The 18,585-nt window shown below is 50.8% G+C and overlaps 1 protein-coding gene across 26 annotated transcripts in view; it reads right to left on the bottom strand.

Moving 5' to 3' along the window:
- NRXN2 (neurexin 2) overlaps window positions 1-18,585 on the bottom strand; it is a 292,189-nt gene that overhangs the window by 48,979 nt on the left and 224,625 nt on the right. For all 26 annotated transcript variants that reach the window (XM_079956317.1, XM_079956316.1, XM_079956322.1 and 23 more), the window contains one exon: window positions 5,751-5,922. In XM_079956317.1, the coding sequence (XP_079812443.1) occupies window positions 5,751-5,922 (172 nt within the window). The remainder of the gene's footprint in view (window positions 1-5,750; window positions 5,923-18,585) is intronic.

Below are 18,585 nucleotides of genomic sequence, written 5' to 3'. Positions count from 1 at the left end.
CAATTACGCTGCTGAAATGAAAATTTGGAGTGGGGAATGACGGCATCCAGGAGATTTTTGTGAAAAGGGACTGTAAGCTCCATTCTGATGCTGAAAATAAATTCTTAGGATGAAGACCTGCCCAGTTTCTGAATTTAAAGTAATTGGCTCTCCCTACCCTGGGTTACTACATTGCACCAGGCTTCTGCTGGTAGATCTTTTGGTTCTATATAAAAAGCAAATCAGATCCCAGAAGACTGACATCTGATTTCCTCTGCTCTAATGCCAGATGTGTGAAGACTGGTTGTAGTTACTCAAAAGGTAAATGCACTCTGCAGGTACTCAGAGGTTGACATAAAAATCAGCGTTCAGGATTGAGCCCCGTGGGTCACTCTTCTACAGTTGTCGAGTGGGGCTGAATTTCACAGAAACGTTAAACCGCAGATCAGAAATTCAGATTTCTAACTAGCGTGCAGACCTTCTGCATGAAAAGGGAGCTCAGAATCAACAGGAATATTTGGTGCCATCACTTGATTTTGGAGCTCCTGAGTGCCACAGGATTTTCCTCCCAATGCTTTTAAGCGAATTGCCTCGGTGGTATTTTGTCAAGAGGGATTATTAGCTTCGTTTAAAAAGAGTCTCAAAATACCACCTGGATTTTGATAACAGTAATATTTATTTTAATTGGTTAATTAACCAATCAATCGTTTAAGGGCAAGGCAGTTAATCGACTGAGAGCCTTAAAAGCCATCCCCGGCCTTGGATGAGCTGTCTGTCATTAGGAGAGCGCAGGCGAAGTGGGTTTCTTTTATGTAGAAGGAAGGAAGGAAAAAGCCAAACCGCTGAAGAGGAGGAAAACCCTGGTGGCAGAGGAGAGAGGCAGCCAGGAGGAACAGGCAAAGAAAAAGGAGATACTGCTGCCACTTCCAGCAAATGTGGGGCAATAAAATAAAGAAAGCAAACGGCACACATATGTGCTCTCGCCCAGGGGACTTCTGGAATGTGGCTAGCAGGTTCTGCCCTCCACTTAACCCTACCTCTGTTTGGTTATGAACTCATGGGCCTCAGTTTCTATCATCTGTAAAATGGGGACAATATTTGAGGACAACAGCTTTATATATATATTTATATGTATCTGAGTTCCTTTTGAGGGGAAATCAGGAATGAATGTAGCTATCCCTTGCCCTCTCCACACTGTCTGGCATGAGGGACCCTGTTCTCCTTTTGGAGGTTGCCCTGGAGTTTTCAAAGGCCCTGAAAAACCTGAGGAGCCTCTGTGAGTGGAGGAGGGCCTCTCATTGCAGACAGCTGCCCCTTAACTCATGGGCCCAAGCGTCCTTGCTCCCTTTTTCTGGATCAAGAAGCACCTGCAGAAGGCTACGTGTACTCTTCATAATGAGGATGAGAAGGCCAACTCCCAGGTGGATGGGTGTGTTTTGTTTTTAGGAGACTCTCACAAGAAACAGAAGGTTGAAACCTGATTCATGGAGAGTCCAAGGTACCCTGCTTCATCTTTTGAAATCAAGGTTAATTTAAATAATGGTTTCATACATTACATACACACACCTGGATCAAAATGGACAGAAAGAAAACCTGCAGCTTTTAAAAATGAATTTCCCCACCTGACCCTTTGCTTATTTTCCAAGAAAAGGATTTATCAGACACATGGAAATGCCCACTGAATATGTTGTTTACAGCAAAATAGGGCCTCCATGCCAGATTTAGTACTTTTTTCTCCCTCAGAAGGCTGAACCTCATTCACTGGTTTGATTATTACTTGGTTTTTCACAAAACTGCAAAAAGATTCCCCCAAGGAAAGCTCAGAGATTGATCCTGATTGTGTCCCTGAGTGGGGATTCTGTAACTCAGCTGCTGGTTATTAAAGCCTGGGTTTCCTTTTCCAGTTTCTGCATCCCAAGACATGGGCCCCAGATCCTCCCTCCTCCTATTGCACCCTACATGCAACCAGAAATTCAAAGGTTTGGGACCCTCTCTTTTTAGATAATCCAAAGGACCCCACAGCAAACACTCTGTATGTAAAGCACTATTACTTTTTAAAAACAGGTACATTATCTTCAGCTGAGGTTCTTTACTGTTTTAAAAACAGGTTGCCTTTTCAACACTCTTCATTCCGAAGCCATCAAGAAACTAGAATGGTAAAGCATTTGGGACATGGGAAAAAAGTGCCAAAAGGAAAGAGAACTGGACTTCTATATTTAACTGGGGGAGGGAGAGTCACACAGCCCACCCACTCCAGAGTCCATGGATGCCTAGCAGCTGCCACTCCTGCTTTTCTTCCAGACAATGGTGGCAAAAGAGACCTGTGCCCGCTGCTTGGCACTCTCCAAGGTAACACAAGGTATGCCTGCGGAGAGCAAGTCCTGGGGAGAGGGAGTACAGGGCTTCTCCCCATTTGCCTCCTCTGAAGGCAGGGGGTGGGACCCTTCCTCCTCCATAAAGGACTTCCAAGGATGGGGTTTGTGTTGTCTCTCTGGCTGGGTCCGAGTGAGCGGCAGAGAGAGCTGTCAGGCTCCTTGGCAGCCTTAAACTGTTGCGTTGGGTTTCTTAATGGCCTAGAGAGCCATGTTGTCAGTCAGAGGGTCCACTGGCACAGGCAGATGAAGGTGTGCTTCTTGGGAGGACTGGCACCTCTCATTTGGGTCTCACCAAGTCTGCAGACTAACCAAAGTGGCCTGTGGAGGCTGCAATCCTCTGGCAGAACAAAGAATTCCATCAGGCTCAAAGTTCTGTAAGTTTCACCACCTCCCTTACTACTTCTGAGGGCTGACTTGCAAGACACCTTCTCATGCCCGCAGGTTCGGATTCCTGAACGATGATATAAATGTTTTGCAAAGTAAGAGCCTGATGTGTCCTTTCCTCTTCAGAAAAAGCTGGTCTTCTGGGCTTGATTCAAAAACGCATGATGGCCACTTTGAAATGCAACCTTGCAGAATCTACACGACAGTGCAAGAGGGCAGCTCCCAGGTTTTCACAGGGGAACAGCGAAGACAGTCCAGTGGCATTGCGTGGCCTCCAGGCTGAGTTAGCACTGGGCGAAAGGTGACCTCCATGCTGGAGAGTGTGGCCCTGAGCACCCAAGGGTGGAAAGCCAAAGCAGCTTAATAAGGGGTATTGCAGGAAGTGGCCCCAGATGGAAAGGAGGCCCCTAAAAAGCAGTGAGGGATGATGATCTGCCGAAAGCCCAACTGCAGCTTGTCTCGGGGTGCCTGTGGAGCCTGAGAAAGGTGTGGGTGCCAGCAACATCTGAGCTGCAGAGCTCCCTGCAATGGGTGCCAAAGCACAGGTGTGGGGGCAGTGTAAAGACCCACAAAGTGTGTGCCTTGCTGCTTTCTCAAGACCTGTAACAGCTTCATGGCTACTTGTGCAGCGGGCAGAGGATCCACAGCACAGCGGGGAGGAAGGGTCAGGGCTCAGTGGTTGAGGATCTGTTTTCCATGCAAAAGATCCCGGGTTCAGTCCAGGCATGTCCAGGTGTGGTTGGGAAAGCTTTCCCACCTGAAACCTGAGATTCTGCTGCCAGTCAGTGCTAGATGGACCCTTGGCCTGACTCAGTAGAACATAGCTTCTACCTCCGTAAGGCTGGTGTGCGGCCCCTGGTGTGCAGTTTGGTGCATGCCTGAGCTGTGGCGGCAGCTCCTGGCTAGCAGAGGCTGCGCTCCACTCTCTGCAGCAGCGCTGGGCATCAAAGAGACTGCACAATCAGGCCAGCGGGACGACAGGCTGGGGAGAGGCACTTTGTCGAGGGGGGGGGGCAATGGAGGGGAGCTGGATCAAAGTGGCTGGCAAATCCCAGGCGGGCAGGAGCTCTCCCTGCCTTGCCTGCCTGCGGCACTAATGACCTTGATTAGGTTTCGCCCTCCCCTCACTCCCCCCGCCCCGCTGTTCTATAGTTCCTGCTGGCTCCTGGCGGGAAGGGAGAAGCTGCCGCGCTTGTGTGTGATTCAGCCACCAAACGATGGGAGGAAATGGATCCTGAACGAAGGCCCTTCCAGGCTGGTTGCACTGCCAGGCACAAATGCAGCCATGAAAACCCCAGCTCCCCATGGTCTCCCAGGCACCCCACCCCACACTTTGAGACACCCCCACCCTGGCTCAATGGAGGTCGGAACCCGCCTGCATCTCTGCTCATGCTCCAAGATCCAGTCTGCTCATGCTGCCCCTCCCAGCCTCAGAGGCAGAGCACTGGGCTGCTGTGGCTGTGACAGGCAAGAAAGGAGGCTTTCATCATGGGAAGGTGGGTATCTGCTGGGGCTCCCCTTTCTGCCCCTCACGCTCTCCATAGCTCTCCCCTCTAGTCTTCACCCTGTTGCTGCCCCCCCCATTATTGACTCCCCCCTCCCTGCTCCGGTGTCCTCTTTCATTTCCTGGCATCTACATTGTGTGCCAAGGACCCGGACCTTTTCTGCAATTGCCAACCTTTTCAAAGAATAAAGGAGATTAGAATGAGATACGCTCAAAGCACTTCTCTCTTGCTGAAAAGGGCTGTAAAAATTATTTGATAGCAGAAAAATGCCAGCGGCTAACAGAATGTCAAGGGCCCAGGGGGACGGGTGGGTTTTTTTTGAAAAAATAAATAAGGGGAAAAATTATAGACTTAGGATCCAGTTTCAAATCCTAGTCCAACTCCGAGACATCGCTCTCTCACCCAACCCCCCCCCCGCCTCAGTTTTCCACCTGCAAAAATACGAGTGAGCGGCCCACCTCCCAGGCTTCAGAACAAAGGAGACAGCACAAATGAAAGAAAATGGCTGCTGTACTGACAGCCAGACAGGGCAGCTGGGCTGGGGCCTAGACTGCTACAAACAGTGAAAGAGAAGATGGAGGAAGAAGTGCAAGGGGACTTCCACCCTGGCTCTTGGCTGAAACCCCTTCTTGATTTTCTCAAGCTCTCTCTCCACCCTTCTTCAGTTGTGCCCAGAGGAAGCTGGCTGGCTGGCTGGCTGGCTGGCTATGTGGCAGACTGGCAAGGACAGCTGGACCCTGGCAAAGAACTGGGCATCACCAGCCTTTTCTTCCACCTGTGGAGAGGGGGCTCCAGAGCTAAACTGATGTTTAGATTTTTCTGCTTGCCTTTTGAAAATAAGCAAACTTGCGACAAATTCCCCTATCTATCCCCTCCTGGCACACACTTCATTTCTGCAGGGACCCACCCGTTTTCCTGGCTACTTTTCCTCACGACCCCCGTGAATGGCTACCCCCACTTGTCCTGAGAGGATCTAGGGCTCGCTGGTTCAGGGGAAAGAGTTTTACTTAAGGTGTGAGGGGCCCTGGGTTCAAATTCTGAACAAGTCCTGGGCAAAGGAAAGCCTGTACCTGAGAGACTTCCCTGTGGGGAGGGACCCCGGCTCAGTGGCAGGGAACCCCCTTTGAAGACAAAAGTCCCACCGCGGCAGCATATCCAATTAAACAGAGCAAGCAACAAGTGATGGAAGGGAGAGTGCTCTGCTTCAGCTCCTGGGGAGACACTGCTGGGCCAGATGAACAGACAGCCTGACCTGGCAGTAGCTTCGTAAGAACCCCAGCCCTGACATTCTTTTCTTCTTGGTCTTCCTGGTCCCGGGTAAGTGCTAATGGAAATGGCCAAAGACTCTGCTGACCAGGAGCTGGCAAAAAGGATCCCGCCCATCCGCCCCAAATCCGCCCACCTCACTGCTTGGTGGAAATGCTCAGAGGGCCAGGGTGGTTCCGACCTCCATGGTGTGGGGGAGACAGGATGAGGGGCACGGCAGGCATTGCCTCCCAGTCCCTACCTGCGGGGTATCGCTCATTGATAGGCCAATTGTCCACCTGCAGCGTTGCGTTGCCACCGCTCCGGGTGAAGCGCACCACGTGGTACTTGCCGTCGTTCACCATGGCGTTGCTCTCCTCGATGGTGATGTCGTCCGTGCCCACGTTGAAAATGACCCCAACTGTTCCCTGGTCCTGTGAGGAGGCAACAGAGGGGAGAGAAGGACAACAGAGTCAGAGCAGGGGTTAGCTGGGAGGTCAGAGGGGCAAATTCCAGCAGAGGCTGGGGAGGAAGGAGCAGGGGTCAAGGGGACTTTGCTGCAGCCAGGCATCTATGGTGATGAGCACATCTCTGACCCCCTGGCCCTGGCTCCCACCATTTTTAAAAAGGTAAGACTTCCGAGACACATGAAGCCTGCAAAGTAAGAACTGTGCCCATAGCTGCTGACAGCCATGTCTCCTTTGCCTTATCTCAGTTTTTCCCACAGTTAACAAGGCTGTGCCACTGACAGCAGCCAGACAAGCCCTGCTGAGAAAGAGAAACCCAACTCTTTTCACTCCTGTTGAGTTTGCAATGGACATGTTAATAATCAGTGTTACTAGGAAGGGGGAGCAGTGGCCTGTTCCCTGTGGCACAGGTCTTCCCATTTGGCCTGTTGGTGGTGGGAAATAGGAGGTCTGATCTGGTTTACCCAGTTGGAGTGTTTGAGGTTCAAAAAGGAACAAGTTAGGGCATTCTAAAATGCAGTCTTGGGTTGTGGGTGCTCTGCCAGCCCAGGAACCCAGTGGTGAACCACCTCTTGAGAGGAGCCTGCCTGCCACTTTAGTTATCTTTGGAGGGGTCCCCACACAGTGGGGCAGGTGGTGTCTGGGAGAGAGACTTCTCGGTGGGGTTCCCAATTTGCAGAATGCTCTCCCCAGGGACATTTGCTGTCTCTTTTGCACAATGAAATACTGCTTTATTTCCACAAGATTGAATCTATAATGGAAATTGTTCAAGTTCTGATGTTTTATAATATTTTTTCACTAGTCTTCCTTAAAATTTTTATTTATTTATTTTTGTATTTGTGCCAAATAAAGAAGTTACAAAGATACACGCAACACAGGATGTATTTTTAAAAAGCTAAGAAATAAATTGTCAACTTGTGTAATTTATAAACAGTTTAAAAAACACGAAATGATCCATGAAAAATAATAAACAGGAATGCTTTAGTGATCAAGCGGCCATCATTTGGCCCAAGGAAGGAGAAAAGCAGCAGAAGCGAAGTCACTGCATCACTAATGGGAAGAGGCTTTTATTTTATATTGGAGGAGACGCTGGCTGCTACCTCAGTCACTGGGAAGCCTGAGAGTGTGTTTTAGTGTATAGCATGATATAAGTGGACTATAAGGGAATACAGTGTAGGAAAACATAGTATTTCCTGACCATTCTCTTCCTGTGGGATGTTTCTGTCTACCTGATCTCCCTTGCTTTTGTTTTGAAATTTATGCTGTAAGCCACCTTGGAAATATTTTTGCATGCTGAAGGGTAGGGTAGAACCCAATCAGAAACCAACCAACAAATCTTGACCTGGATTTTTCCTGATCCTGCTTGGCAGCCAAGAGAGAGTAAGAGACCAGGCCTCAGGGCCAAGCGGATGGGGTCCTGTCCTTGCGCTCCTGACTACTTCCTTTTAAAACCATAGAGCTGTTGTAGTGTGGGAGTGGGGAATGCTGGGCCAGGGGGGTCATGGGGCTGGGAGGGTTTTTTAAAAGCATTTGCCACCCCCCAACCTGCCATGGCCACAGTTGGAGACATCCCTCCAACACCTTCACCCCTATTGACTGCTATTCACAAGGGAAGGAAAAAGCCTACTGGTGTCCCACTGTGACAAACTGGGGAGAGCAGAGTCCTGTTTGCACAGGAGGTGCCAGGCGCTGAACATGGAACCTTCCGGATATGCTCTCCCAGAGAGCTGTGGCCTCTTCCCCAAGCAGAGAGGCACCATCAGGAACCAAGAACACCCTTGGGCTGAGTGGCTTTTCTCCAGAGAGTCCTCCAGAGGGTGTTTCGCAGTGGCAGAAGCCTTTTCTGAGTTGCAGAGAGACCCATCCACTTCCTTCATGGGAAGTGGTCCAACTGGTAGGGCCAAAGCATCCCCTCACTCCCTCTCACTCCTTTGGCACCCACTCCACTCATTTCCTCCCTCTTTATGGAGCTGGGGGGGCAGTGACTTCAACCCGGCTTTCTGCAGGGGTCGGCCAAGTTGTCCGTGGGTTACCGCAGAGACCAGCTTTGGCACGCTGGCTCCCAAACACCCTACAACCTGCTGGCTGTCAGGTGCTTAGGACTAAGCAGGATGTGGCTGGCAAACAGGGCCACCTCTCCATGAGATGGTAGCAGCAGCGGAAAGGCAGTCTTTCCCACATGATCTTCCTGCTAGATTTCTGTTGTCCTGGCTTGGCCTGGAGGTCTGCTTCCGGGTTTGGTGCAAAATGGGCCAACTCTTGCAGGCGATTCTAGACCAGGGGAGGGGATGGAAGACGGATGTTGCCCCAGAGGGTCCCGAGAAGGCTCACTCCACTGCCTCCTCCCTCCTCTGTGCTGCTTTCAGGTATCCCCACTTCAGCTTGGGGCCCCCACCTCTCGCCCTCCTTGCACCGCTGTCACCAGCTCGCTTGCTGCAGCTCTGAGTAATCAGAGCTCCCTTAATCCAGTTCCTGGTGCAGCCCGGATTGACAGCGCGCTGCCTAATCTCGTTTGCCTCATCAATAAGCTAACGATCAGGGCTGCTTAATTTCATTTGCAGCAGAGCGGTAATTAATCCACTTCTGCAGCCGCCTCTCTGGAAAGGAGCAGAAGAGCTGCAGGGCGAGAAGCAACCTGTGTAGGAGTTGGGCTGTGGAGTAGAAAGATATTTTTTTTGTGTGAGGCAGGGTAGGGTGGCAGAGGGCTGTGTGTGTGTGAGCTACACCTCTCCCTTTCCCACATTCACAGTTGCCAGACACAGCCTAACATGCCAGGGAGTCACAGGAATGCAGGAAGCTGCCTTGAGTCAGACATTTGATCCCTCTAGATCAGTACTGCCTGCCCTGATGGACACTGGCTCTCCAGAGTTTCAGGCAGAGGACAATTACCAACCCTACCTGCAGATGCCAACACGGATCAAGCCTGGGACCTTCTTCATGCAAAACAGAAATTCTACCACCGCATTCTCCAGTTTCAGGTACCAACAGTGCCAACCTTTGCCTGGCTGCAGAGAAATACAGCGCCATTGACTTTGATGGGCCTTGCTTCGGATTGCAGCCCAAATCCCTCCCCTATTATCTCAAGAGCACTTGTCCCCCACATGCCCCCGCCTCTCAGAGTCTAGTTTAATAACCTGGCAATGCGAGAGCCGAGGAAAGCACACACTTCGTATGCAAGACAAGCTCAGTGGCCTGTTCAGAGAAAAGCCATTCAGCGGAAACCTTGGAACTGGGGTCCACTTTGGCCCAGCTGTATGCATCCCTCCTGCCTATGCATAATATGCACGAGCTTCCTCTTTGGGAGCATTTTTTCATCAGTCCATAACTCATCGTGGGCTGTTCCTTCTGAGCAAGGGTGCTTATGTGGTTATAAAGAGCTCGAGATGAGTTATGGGCGCCCAGAGCACACACGGTCACAATTCAAGCTGGCTGTCACCCTAAGTAACAACCGGCTCCCAGTGGAGCAACTGAGTACTGGCAGAGGTTCTTTCCCTTGGCCAGGCAGGGGAATTCACACCACCCATTTCCCCATCCCTGTCCCCACCTTAACTTGCGGCTGTCTACACCAGAAATTTTTAGATGTTTCCAGTTTCCTGCCACAGAGCCTAGATGGTGCTTCATGTCCAATCATTTCTACACAAAACCTATTTCCCAAAGTCAAGGCTCATATTCAGAATACAAACATTACAGTGACACAGAGCATGTGCAGACTGCCTTTCTTGCATCACTTAGTGAATGTCAGCCAGCCTCCACACATGTGGCCTTGGGGAATCTGGCTTCCCAGGAACAGCTTCCAAACAGACCCCAGCACCTCACTCTTTTAACTAAAAGAAATCTTAGCTGATTAATTCTTAGGAATGTTAATTAATGCCGCATTAATCAATTAAATAGGCACAAATCTCTATATGAATATTAATTCTGAAGATAAAGAGTGAATGCTTTGTTTCAAATTAAGTACACCCAACACATCACATGGGTACATCATTCCAAATCTAAGGGAAATGTTATGGCTTTGTAAGAAGAGGCATCTTGGCTGTGGGAGACAACTGGGGGTAGGGGCAGGGGGAAGCCCTTTTCTAAGGTGTCACAAACCATCTGAATATGGTGTAGGTGTACACAGAGCAGCTATATTAAAAACAATGTAAAACATTTCAAACCTGTTGCCCAATGAATCAGGGAAACCTTTTAAAACAAATCAGTCTAACCAATTCATCACCTAAGTATGGCAGCCCTGTTTTTATAGAAATTAGCAAGAAATATTCCTGATAGAATCTGGACTTTTCACTCTACATTCTGACAACACACTCCTACCTTCCTCCAAAAGCCAGCTCCTTGCACCTTGCATTGTGCCATGAACAGAGCCAGCCAACCCATGAGGCAGGTGAGGCTTCTGCTTCAGGCGGCAGAAGTGCTCCAGGCGGCACACTGATGGATGCCTTGCTGCCTCTGTCATCAGCAGAAAAGTGTTGCTGCCATCGACATTGATTTTGGGCAGTGTTGCAGCAGTTTTGGGGGTGAAATCATCCAAGATTGGCCCGATCTTACCCAAAATTGGCCCTGATGGCACTGCCGCTTCTCCGCTAGAGGCAGATGGGGCAAGGCTCAACAGTAGCAGTGGCAGGAGTCGCAGCAGCGGCAGGGCATTTGCTGCTCCTGGCCTTGGAGGGCCTCCCAAAAGGGATGTGCTGCTCCTTCCTGCCCCCCTTGGCTGCTCCTTTCCTCTCTTACTCACAACCCAGGATATCTTAGCAGAACATCTGAAAGGATATTTTTATGGGGCCAGTTTTGCCAGTGTAGGAGTGCGCCATGTTTTTTTAGTATCACAGAACAGAGTCCCACAGCCAGCAGGATAAAAGATGCTCTTCTATTATGGGCATCCTAACCTTCTAGCATCAGCACAGCACCTACCATTTACTGAAAATCCCAGAAATGCAGTGTATTTCTTTGCAGCTGGGAGGTGGGGAAAAGTGGAGGGGGGACACACACACACATTATTAAGGGCTTATTATGCTAAGCAGTGATTAATACCACGCGGTGGGAGCGGCTGGCTGGCTGTGTGTGCTCACGCTGCTTATTAGAGCCATGCATGTAATTATTGCATTAAGCCCAGATTATTAGAGCGCTGGGGCATGTGCGTTTTATTAATGCCCACCCTCAACCCCTGTAGTTCAAGGAGGGGAAGGCTGGTGAGCCCTACCTGGAGAGGTGAGCAATATGTAGCAGTCCTTATCACAGAGAGAGCCATGTGCTGGCACTGCTGACTCATTGGGATGGGGGCTCGACAACTTCTACCACCACCTTGGCTGCAGGGCTCCTGGGTGCCGGAAAACCCACAGGCAGCAAATGGCGTCTCAGGCCGTTAAAAATGGCCTGTGAGCCACTGGCAAGACACCCACTTTCATTTCAGATCAAAGCAAAGCTCCTAATCTGCATTTCCCGGCGATGTCATGACACACAGGAGCATCCCACTGAACTGCAGAGGCTTCCCAATGCAAGCAGGAAATGCTGGGGTGGAAGGAGGAAATGAGACAGGATTGAGGTACTTCCAAGATGCTACACTGACTACTTAGACGAGCCGTTGTCTGAAGGCTGGGCAGTGTTGGGATGCAATAGTGCAGCTGAATCATTTTAGACTCTGGCCTTAAAGGTGCCATATGCACACAATCCACACACTCCAGATGGTCACATGTGTGTACTTCAGCCAAGTAAAAATGTGGTATATGCAAGCCCTGCTGTGTTGGAGAGCCTTCCTGCTCGCTCTGATGAGTGGGGCAACTGGATGTCTGCCCCCAAAACTGAGCTGGTTCGCACAACTGCGGAGCTCTATGATGATGAGACCAGACCAGGTTCTTGAAAGGTCCAAGTGCAAAATGCTTTCAGAAAAAAAAATTGAGTAAGGAGCCCTTGCCTTGGGGCAGGAGGAGGGGTGCCCAGGGATGGCAGCAACAGCAGCTGCCTTCAAGGGTGGTCTTGGGTCACCAGCCACCACCTTCTGCTCTCTGCTGGGCAACGATTCCAGAGCAATCCATCTCCGCCAGGTCACAGCTGCTGAAGGGGCCAGGCCACTTGAGGTGACAAGTTGCTGCAGCTCCTGGCACCTCCTAAAAAAAATAACCATCACCCAGCCCTCTGCCGACCCTTTGTTCAATGACAGACCCTTGCTGCCTTCCAGGGACATGAATTCCAGCAGCCAATTCCACCTCTGTCAGAAAGAAAGAAATATCTTCTGAGGCTGGGTCCTCAGTGCCACCCTACCTCACCTGTTCTGCTTGCCACCAAGGCACTTTCCTGTGGCCACTGTCAGGGGTTGCAGAGGACCACTCCCCTACAGAACCCCAGAGCCTCCTTGCTCTCCTCTTTTCAGTCTCTGCTTGCTTACTTGCCTCCCACTTCCAGACACACAAGCAGGGAAAGAGGAGGGGGAAGGAGAAGGAGCAGCAGCCCCCACAAGCCCCACACTCTCCCCTCTGGCCAACAGAGGTGGGCATACTCAGAGGGGGGCATACCTGGAGCAGAAGCTGTGGGGGTGCCCCTTGCAGTTTTCTGCTCCTATATGGCTTTGTTTGGGGGGTGGGCTCACACACCCCACTGCAGATCAGGCAATTTTGGGGAGGGCGACAAAGAATCCAAGCAAGCATGGCAAGTGACAGGAAGCAGGGGAGCTAGGTGGAACAATTTAGGCGCGACTGACTTCTCCCAGTTTCACAGACACACACTATGGGAAGTGGAAAGAGGAGAGACAAAGCGATGGCAGAAAGCAGTGTCTTAAGATGGGTGGCACGGCACGACATGGAAGGCTGAGACCAGAGGGGGAGAAAGAGAGACTGCCTCCACCCCCTGCTTGACTTGATGCCTTCACTGGCATGAGGTGGCTGCTGCCTTGTAGCTCTCGCTAAGCCCTGTCGAGGCCTGCTGGCACGCCGGAGTTACTTAAGGGAGAGATTTATGTCACTCACAGAGGCTGGAAATTAAAAGAGGGGGGGGGGAAGGGAGGAGGAGGAAGCGAAGGAGAAATGGATTTACGAGGCTAGAAGTAAGCCCAGACCCCAGGATACAGGGAGGCAGCGGTGGCAGCAGCCGCAGCAGCAGCACGCGGGCCTTGGCGGCTGGCTGGCACAATAACTCCTGTATGCGAGCGAGCGAGAGAGCAGCCACGGCTGGCTGGCCTGAGGGCCCCCACAGCCAAGCGCTTAATGGACCGTGCAAGGCCAGAGAGAGAGAGAGAGAGAAAGGCAGGCCTCTTGTCTGCTCCAAGATGGCTGCCAAGGCACCAAAATGGCTGTCGCCTCCAATGGCTTGCAAGTCCTGCCCTTTGCATCCCAGCACCCTGGAAAATGGTTTCAGGCTGCCCAACTTCCAAACCAGGCCCTCCAGCTGATGCTCTGAACGGGTTTTTTTGAGGTGCATTGATCACCAGGTTTAGCTTCACTTGCAATATTTATCGAATCTCAAAAGCAGAGAAGCAGGTCTGCCTGCAGGTTTTTGTTGTTTTATCTCCGGGGGAAGGGACCAGAACTAGTCACTTGGGAACCCCAAACCCAACAGCAATAAGACTCTGAGCAATTAGCTTGTCTCAAGATGGCTGCCGTCTTCTGTGGGCAGCAGCAAGGCAACAAAATGGCCCCTCACTCGACAAGGTTTTCTTCCGCCCTCCTGTGTGACAATGAAAGGCCAGAGATGGTGAATGCTGTGACAGCCTTTCCTCAGCTAAGTGACTTGTGCCTGTACTGACACCCCAACAGTTGGAGTGCAAGGGTGGGGAGAATGGATGCTACCTCAGCACAGCGAGGGAACTTTATTTCCTGCCTGCCTTGCCTGTACTGTGTCAGAAAACTTGTCAAGTCTAATGTCCTCACTTCCTAAGCAGAGAAATGGGAGTGACAACCAGCAGGCCTCAACCTGTGTTAAACAGCCCAACAAAATAGCTGCAGTTTTGTTGAGGGCCAATTCATGCAACTCCTGCTTTTCTGACTCAAGACTACAAGCAATGTGATATCATGATGCCTCCCAGGGATAAGGAGGATTTTCAGCTTGGGGCTAGATTTCTAGCTCCAAGGCAACTTTTGCATCCAGAAATCTCCTCAGCCACAAAAAGGCCTCCAGTAGGGTTGGCAGCAGTTTCTTTAGGGTCAATTATGAGGGGAGAGAGGCATCCCTTCAGGCTTCCCAAAAGCATCCCGTCAGCCATACCCACAACACTCACAACGTGTTATTTTCACTGTGGAAAGGTGGGATATAAATACTTTTTGCTAAAACAGATGTTACAAAACCATCCCCAGTTTACGTGTGGAAGAAGACAGACATCTTCCTTGCCTGTCAATGGCCAAGCTGGGAATCCAGTCGTGGATCTTCCAGATCTGTTTTTAAATTTTTACATACATTCTGTCATTTCCGAAGAAAGAGGAGTTAGTGTTTATGCCTACTTGAAAACCACAAGCGGCAGAAGTGGAACTCTGAACCTAGATTGTCTGGGACACATTTTAGTTCCTACATAGTAAGGAAAATGCACTCGGCACATGGTCTGATTCCCCCTCCCTCAGATATAGCCTTCTAAGACTGAGCCTGGCAGACCACTGGATACTCTCTGTCTTCAGTGTTAGATAGCAGTCAGAATTAATGGTCATTAATTCTAATAATATGAACACACCAAGAATTCTCCCCTCCAACGAGAAAAGGCAGAACTTTTTAATGGCATTTCTTGGGTTTCCACTCTGTACAATCCTGTGAGGTGGACTGCTGTTACAGGGGCCAACTTAGACAAGATGTTAATTGTGTGAATGCAATTAGCATGCACTTTTTTGTTACGTAAGTAGCACCATAGAGGGGTGGGGAGGGAGTTTAACTCTTTATCCCCCTGTCCCACAAAACCCCCTGGTCCACAGCTTTGATTTGCATTTCAAGGGAAAGCCTCATTAGTTCCAAACAGTGCCTTCCCTTGAAATGCAAACTGGCATTTCAGAGAGGGGATTTTCATCAGCCCATGGCAGGGAAGACAAGAGTTAAAAACCCCATGAGGCTGCTCAACCTTCCCCACCAGCTGATATTTACACAGGGGAAAAAAGTAGGTGTTAATTTTATTCACGCAATTAATGTCATCACTTCCAAGTTGGCCCTGCCGCTGAGAGTGAGAACCCACAGGAAGAGAACCTGGCCCTCCCCACTCCCACCCAGTGGGAAGGGTGCAGGGGACAGGTACTCAAGTGAAAAGCCCACGTGCAGCTGCCAAACCTCTCCCCATGTGACTCTCTCTCATGCCCATTGCTTGGGGGTTCTCTGCTGAAGGCCCACCACCGCTCAGAGTGACCAGGGCAGCAAAAAACCATGAAACCTCAGTCACCCAGTTGACATTTATGGGCTTTTCTGTTTCACTCACAGCAACCCAAATGAAGTGGATGGTTATTTGTAGCTACCACAGGGATTGGGATGACACCTGCCCCACCCCAGTGACAATGTGCTTGCTTCCAGGGGGTGCTAGCCCAGCCGCCAATACCAGGAGCTCCCCACCGCCCGCCCATATACACCAGGGACTTGAGAAGGGAAGATCTTGCAGGCTTTAGTGTGTTCCCCGCCCCCATAACCTCAAGATCTACCCACCAGAGCAAAATACATCTAGTTAAAGAACAGAGAACCTCCCTTGCAAATTATAGGCTGTAGTTAATGACTGCAGGAGGCAAATGCCCTCTGCACATGCTTAGGCACAGCAGCTTCTCTTCTCCCACATTCCAGGCTTGCACCCTGGTGCTGAAAGTCAGCTCTGATGGGCAGGTGCCACAGGCTGAAGGGCACTGCAGTGTGTCCTGCATAAATCCAAGCAGACTGGTGGAGCATCAGGTGAATCTCTTTAACACAACAGAATTCACCCTAGGCTGGCAAAACAAAACACGCACACTGCAGCCAGGTGACCTTAAAAGGGAGAAAAGGCCGATTAAGCCCTTCTTCAAAAGGGAGATGCAACTGATTCCATGGGGTGGGACTCAGAACCTATTCACAATTGGACCAATGCAGTTGCATTGGAAGGAGTAAGTTTGCTGAAAAACTCACACACACACATGCAAGCAAGCGCGTGCGCGCGCACACACACACACACACACACACACACACTCTGTTGGGATGTGGATGCCCACAAGAGGGGAGGTCTGCCATCCCGGGGTCTCAGCCTCTGCCAGCCTCTGCAGTCCGCTCTATCTCTCCTGACAACTCTGCCTGCCGCTCTTGGTTACCTGGCAACGGGGCAGGATCAATCTCATGGCGGAGCCCTTCCATCCACCTGTCAGCCTGCATCAACACCTCATCACTCACCCCAGGGCTGCTGAGGATGCTCTGGTAATAGAGATATATGCAATGGGCCATGGCGCGTCATGGGGCAGACCTGCCAGGGGAGAGAATGCACCAGAAAAGCACTCTAGCCCCCCCCCCCCCCAAATCCAGAGCTTTGCAGAGCACCTACAGAAACCTCTCTGGTCTCCAGGGGTCCTGCAATGCTTTGAACCAGGAGGGATAAGACCCTTGCACAGGGCCAGTTCGGGAGTGGCAGTGCGTTGCTACAATCATGTATTCAAGAGATCAAAAGGGAGGGAGGCATTTGCAGAGGCCGATGCAGAATGTGCTCCCCAAATGGAAATAGGTCACCCACAGAGCTTTCTCTGAGCTAGCTGGCCTCAGGCCTGCAACCCTGCCTGAATGCCAGGGGTAGTAGAGACAAGCCAAGGGTAAAACACAGGGACTAGCCCCAGGACTTATTTTTAAGCTGCTGTTGGATTTTGAATTGCGCAGTAAGAAACTAGAAAGCTGCAAAGCATGTTCAGAGTTCATTTTGCTAACCACATCTGTAGCTAGCAAATAGGGCTTACTTCTGAGTAGACACACATAAGACTGCACAGTGAAACAGCAACAGGCTTTCCATGGGTAGAAGGACCTATGTCCAGCACAGTCCCTTGGCAGTCCTCAGTGACAGTCAGGATCACACGGTCAGTTGCAATCCTCAGGAGAGCCCTATGGCTGCAGCTGGATCAGCCCAGAGGAAGCCCCCGAGTCTAGCATTCAAATCTCACGGTGGCCAACCATTATAGGAAGCCCCCAAGCGGGAAAGGAGCCCCCTTTCCACACTTAATCCTGTTCCCAGCTGCCATTAGACTTCAGAGACACCTTGCCAGTCCAGAGGCATCTCCACAAAGCACCGCTGACCACCTTTCCCCTTCCCTTATCCTATCTGAGCCCTTGCTAAGAAGACACATCTTGATGCTCTGAAAACTCATCCAATATATGCACCAATTGGGTGTGTGCATGTCTGACAATGTAAGGCTGCCACCCTTTTATGAAGTCTCCTGAGGGTGGGTCAAGGATAAGTGCAACCCTCAACCAAAAATAATAAAAGGTTTGTGCCCCACCGCCAGTAGTTTTCTGATGCTACAAAGGAAGCTGAGATAAGGGTGTGGGGGAAGAAAGAGGCAAGGGAGGGACCTCTCTAAAACACCATCTCCCCCACCCCCAAATCCTGTTCTATGCAAACATCTTTCTACCAACTCCTCTCCGGAAATAGAAAATGCTCTTCCAAGAGGCTGAAACTAGTGGTAGAGTTCTGTCTCTTGGCGCTAAGAGACAGATTACAATAAGGAGTTTGTGTGTATATGTGTGTGTATATAGGACCATTCCTTCCACCCTCCACCCCCCCCCAATGCCGCCGTCCCGCTCCATGTCTAAAAATATGAGCCCGTCGGCGTTGGCGAACAGGTCAGTGCCGGAGGAGAAACCAATTACGCGCCTTGCGCAGCCTTTATCTGCCTTTTGGGCGCCGGGGCCTCTCAAAGACGGGGAGAGCCGCAGGTTCGCTTTTAAAGTGGAACATAATTATGACAGTCAGTGTCATCTCCGTTGCTGCCTGTCCTGGGTAACAATTGAATTACATTTGCCACTTGACTAAGCAAGGCGGTTTGTCTTTTTCTGGCGCTAATTCCCTTATTGGGGGGTGGGGGAGAACGAGAAAAACATTGCAGATGGATATGGAGATGTGCGGGGTAGGAGAAGGAGGAGGAAGGCAGCTTAGGGCATTCTCCCCCCCCCCCACGCCACTGTGTGTGTGTGCGCGTGTGTGTGTGCATACACACGCAGGCAAGCAGATACGAAAGGTAAAACAGAAGAGGGATAAATAGCGGGGAGAAGGGTGGATGGATGGATGAAGAGTGGACAGGAGGTGGATCTCAGATGGAAAGGATAAAAGATCGATGGAAAACAGATGGAGGCCAGATAAGCTCAATGGAGAACAGGCAGAGATTAGACAGATGAAGAACGATTAGAAAGTGATAGGAAAGCAGGGGCAGTAGGAGGAGGGCAGCAAAGATGGCTGGCAGGTGGGACAGTGGGGCGGTGGCACTAAAAGGGTGAATACAAAGTCCTGGCTCCCCTTTCCTAGAGACCCAACCCAGAGGGGAGCTTTTACCAGAGGCTGCAGGTTCCAAGGCTCTCCTGGGTAAAGGGGAATATTGGGGGGGGGGGGGAGGAAAATAGGGACTGCGGAACCGGCAGTGAGTCCATGGGAGAGGCAGAGATCTTGACCCCCACTTGGCCATTTGCCCCAGAGTTTGGGCTGAATCACTCAGAGGTGCTCCTGACTGCAGACACTCCTTGGCGCCC

This window comes from Podarcis cretensis (genome assembly GCF_951804945.1).
Source record: "Podarcis cretensis genome assembly, chromosome: 16".
Lineage (NCBI taxonomy): Eukaryota > Metazoa > Chordata > Lepidosauria > Squamata > Lacertidae > Podarcis > Podarcis cretensis.
This window is presented reverse-complemented; position numbering and strand designations above follow the sequence as displayed.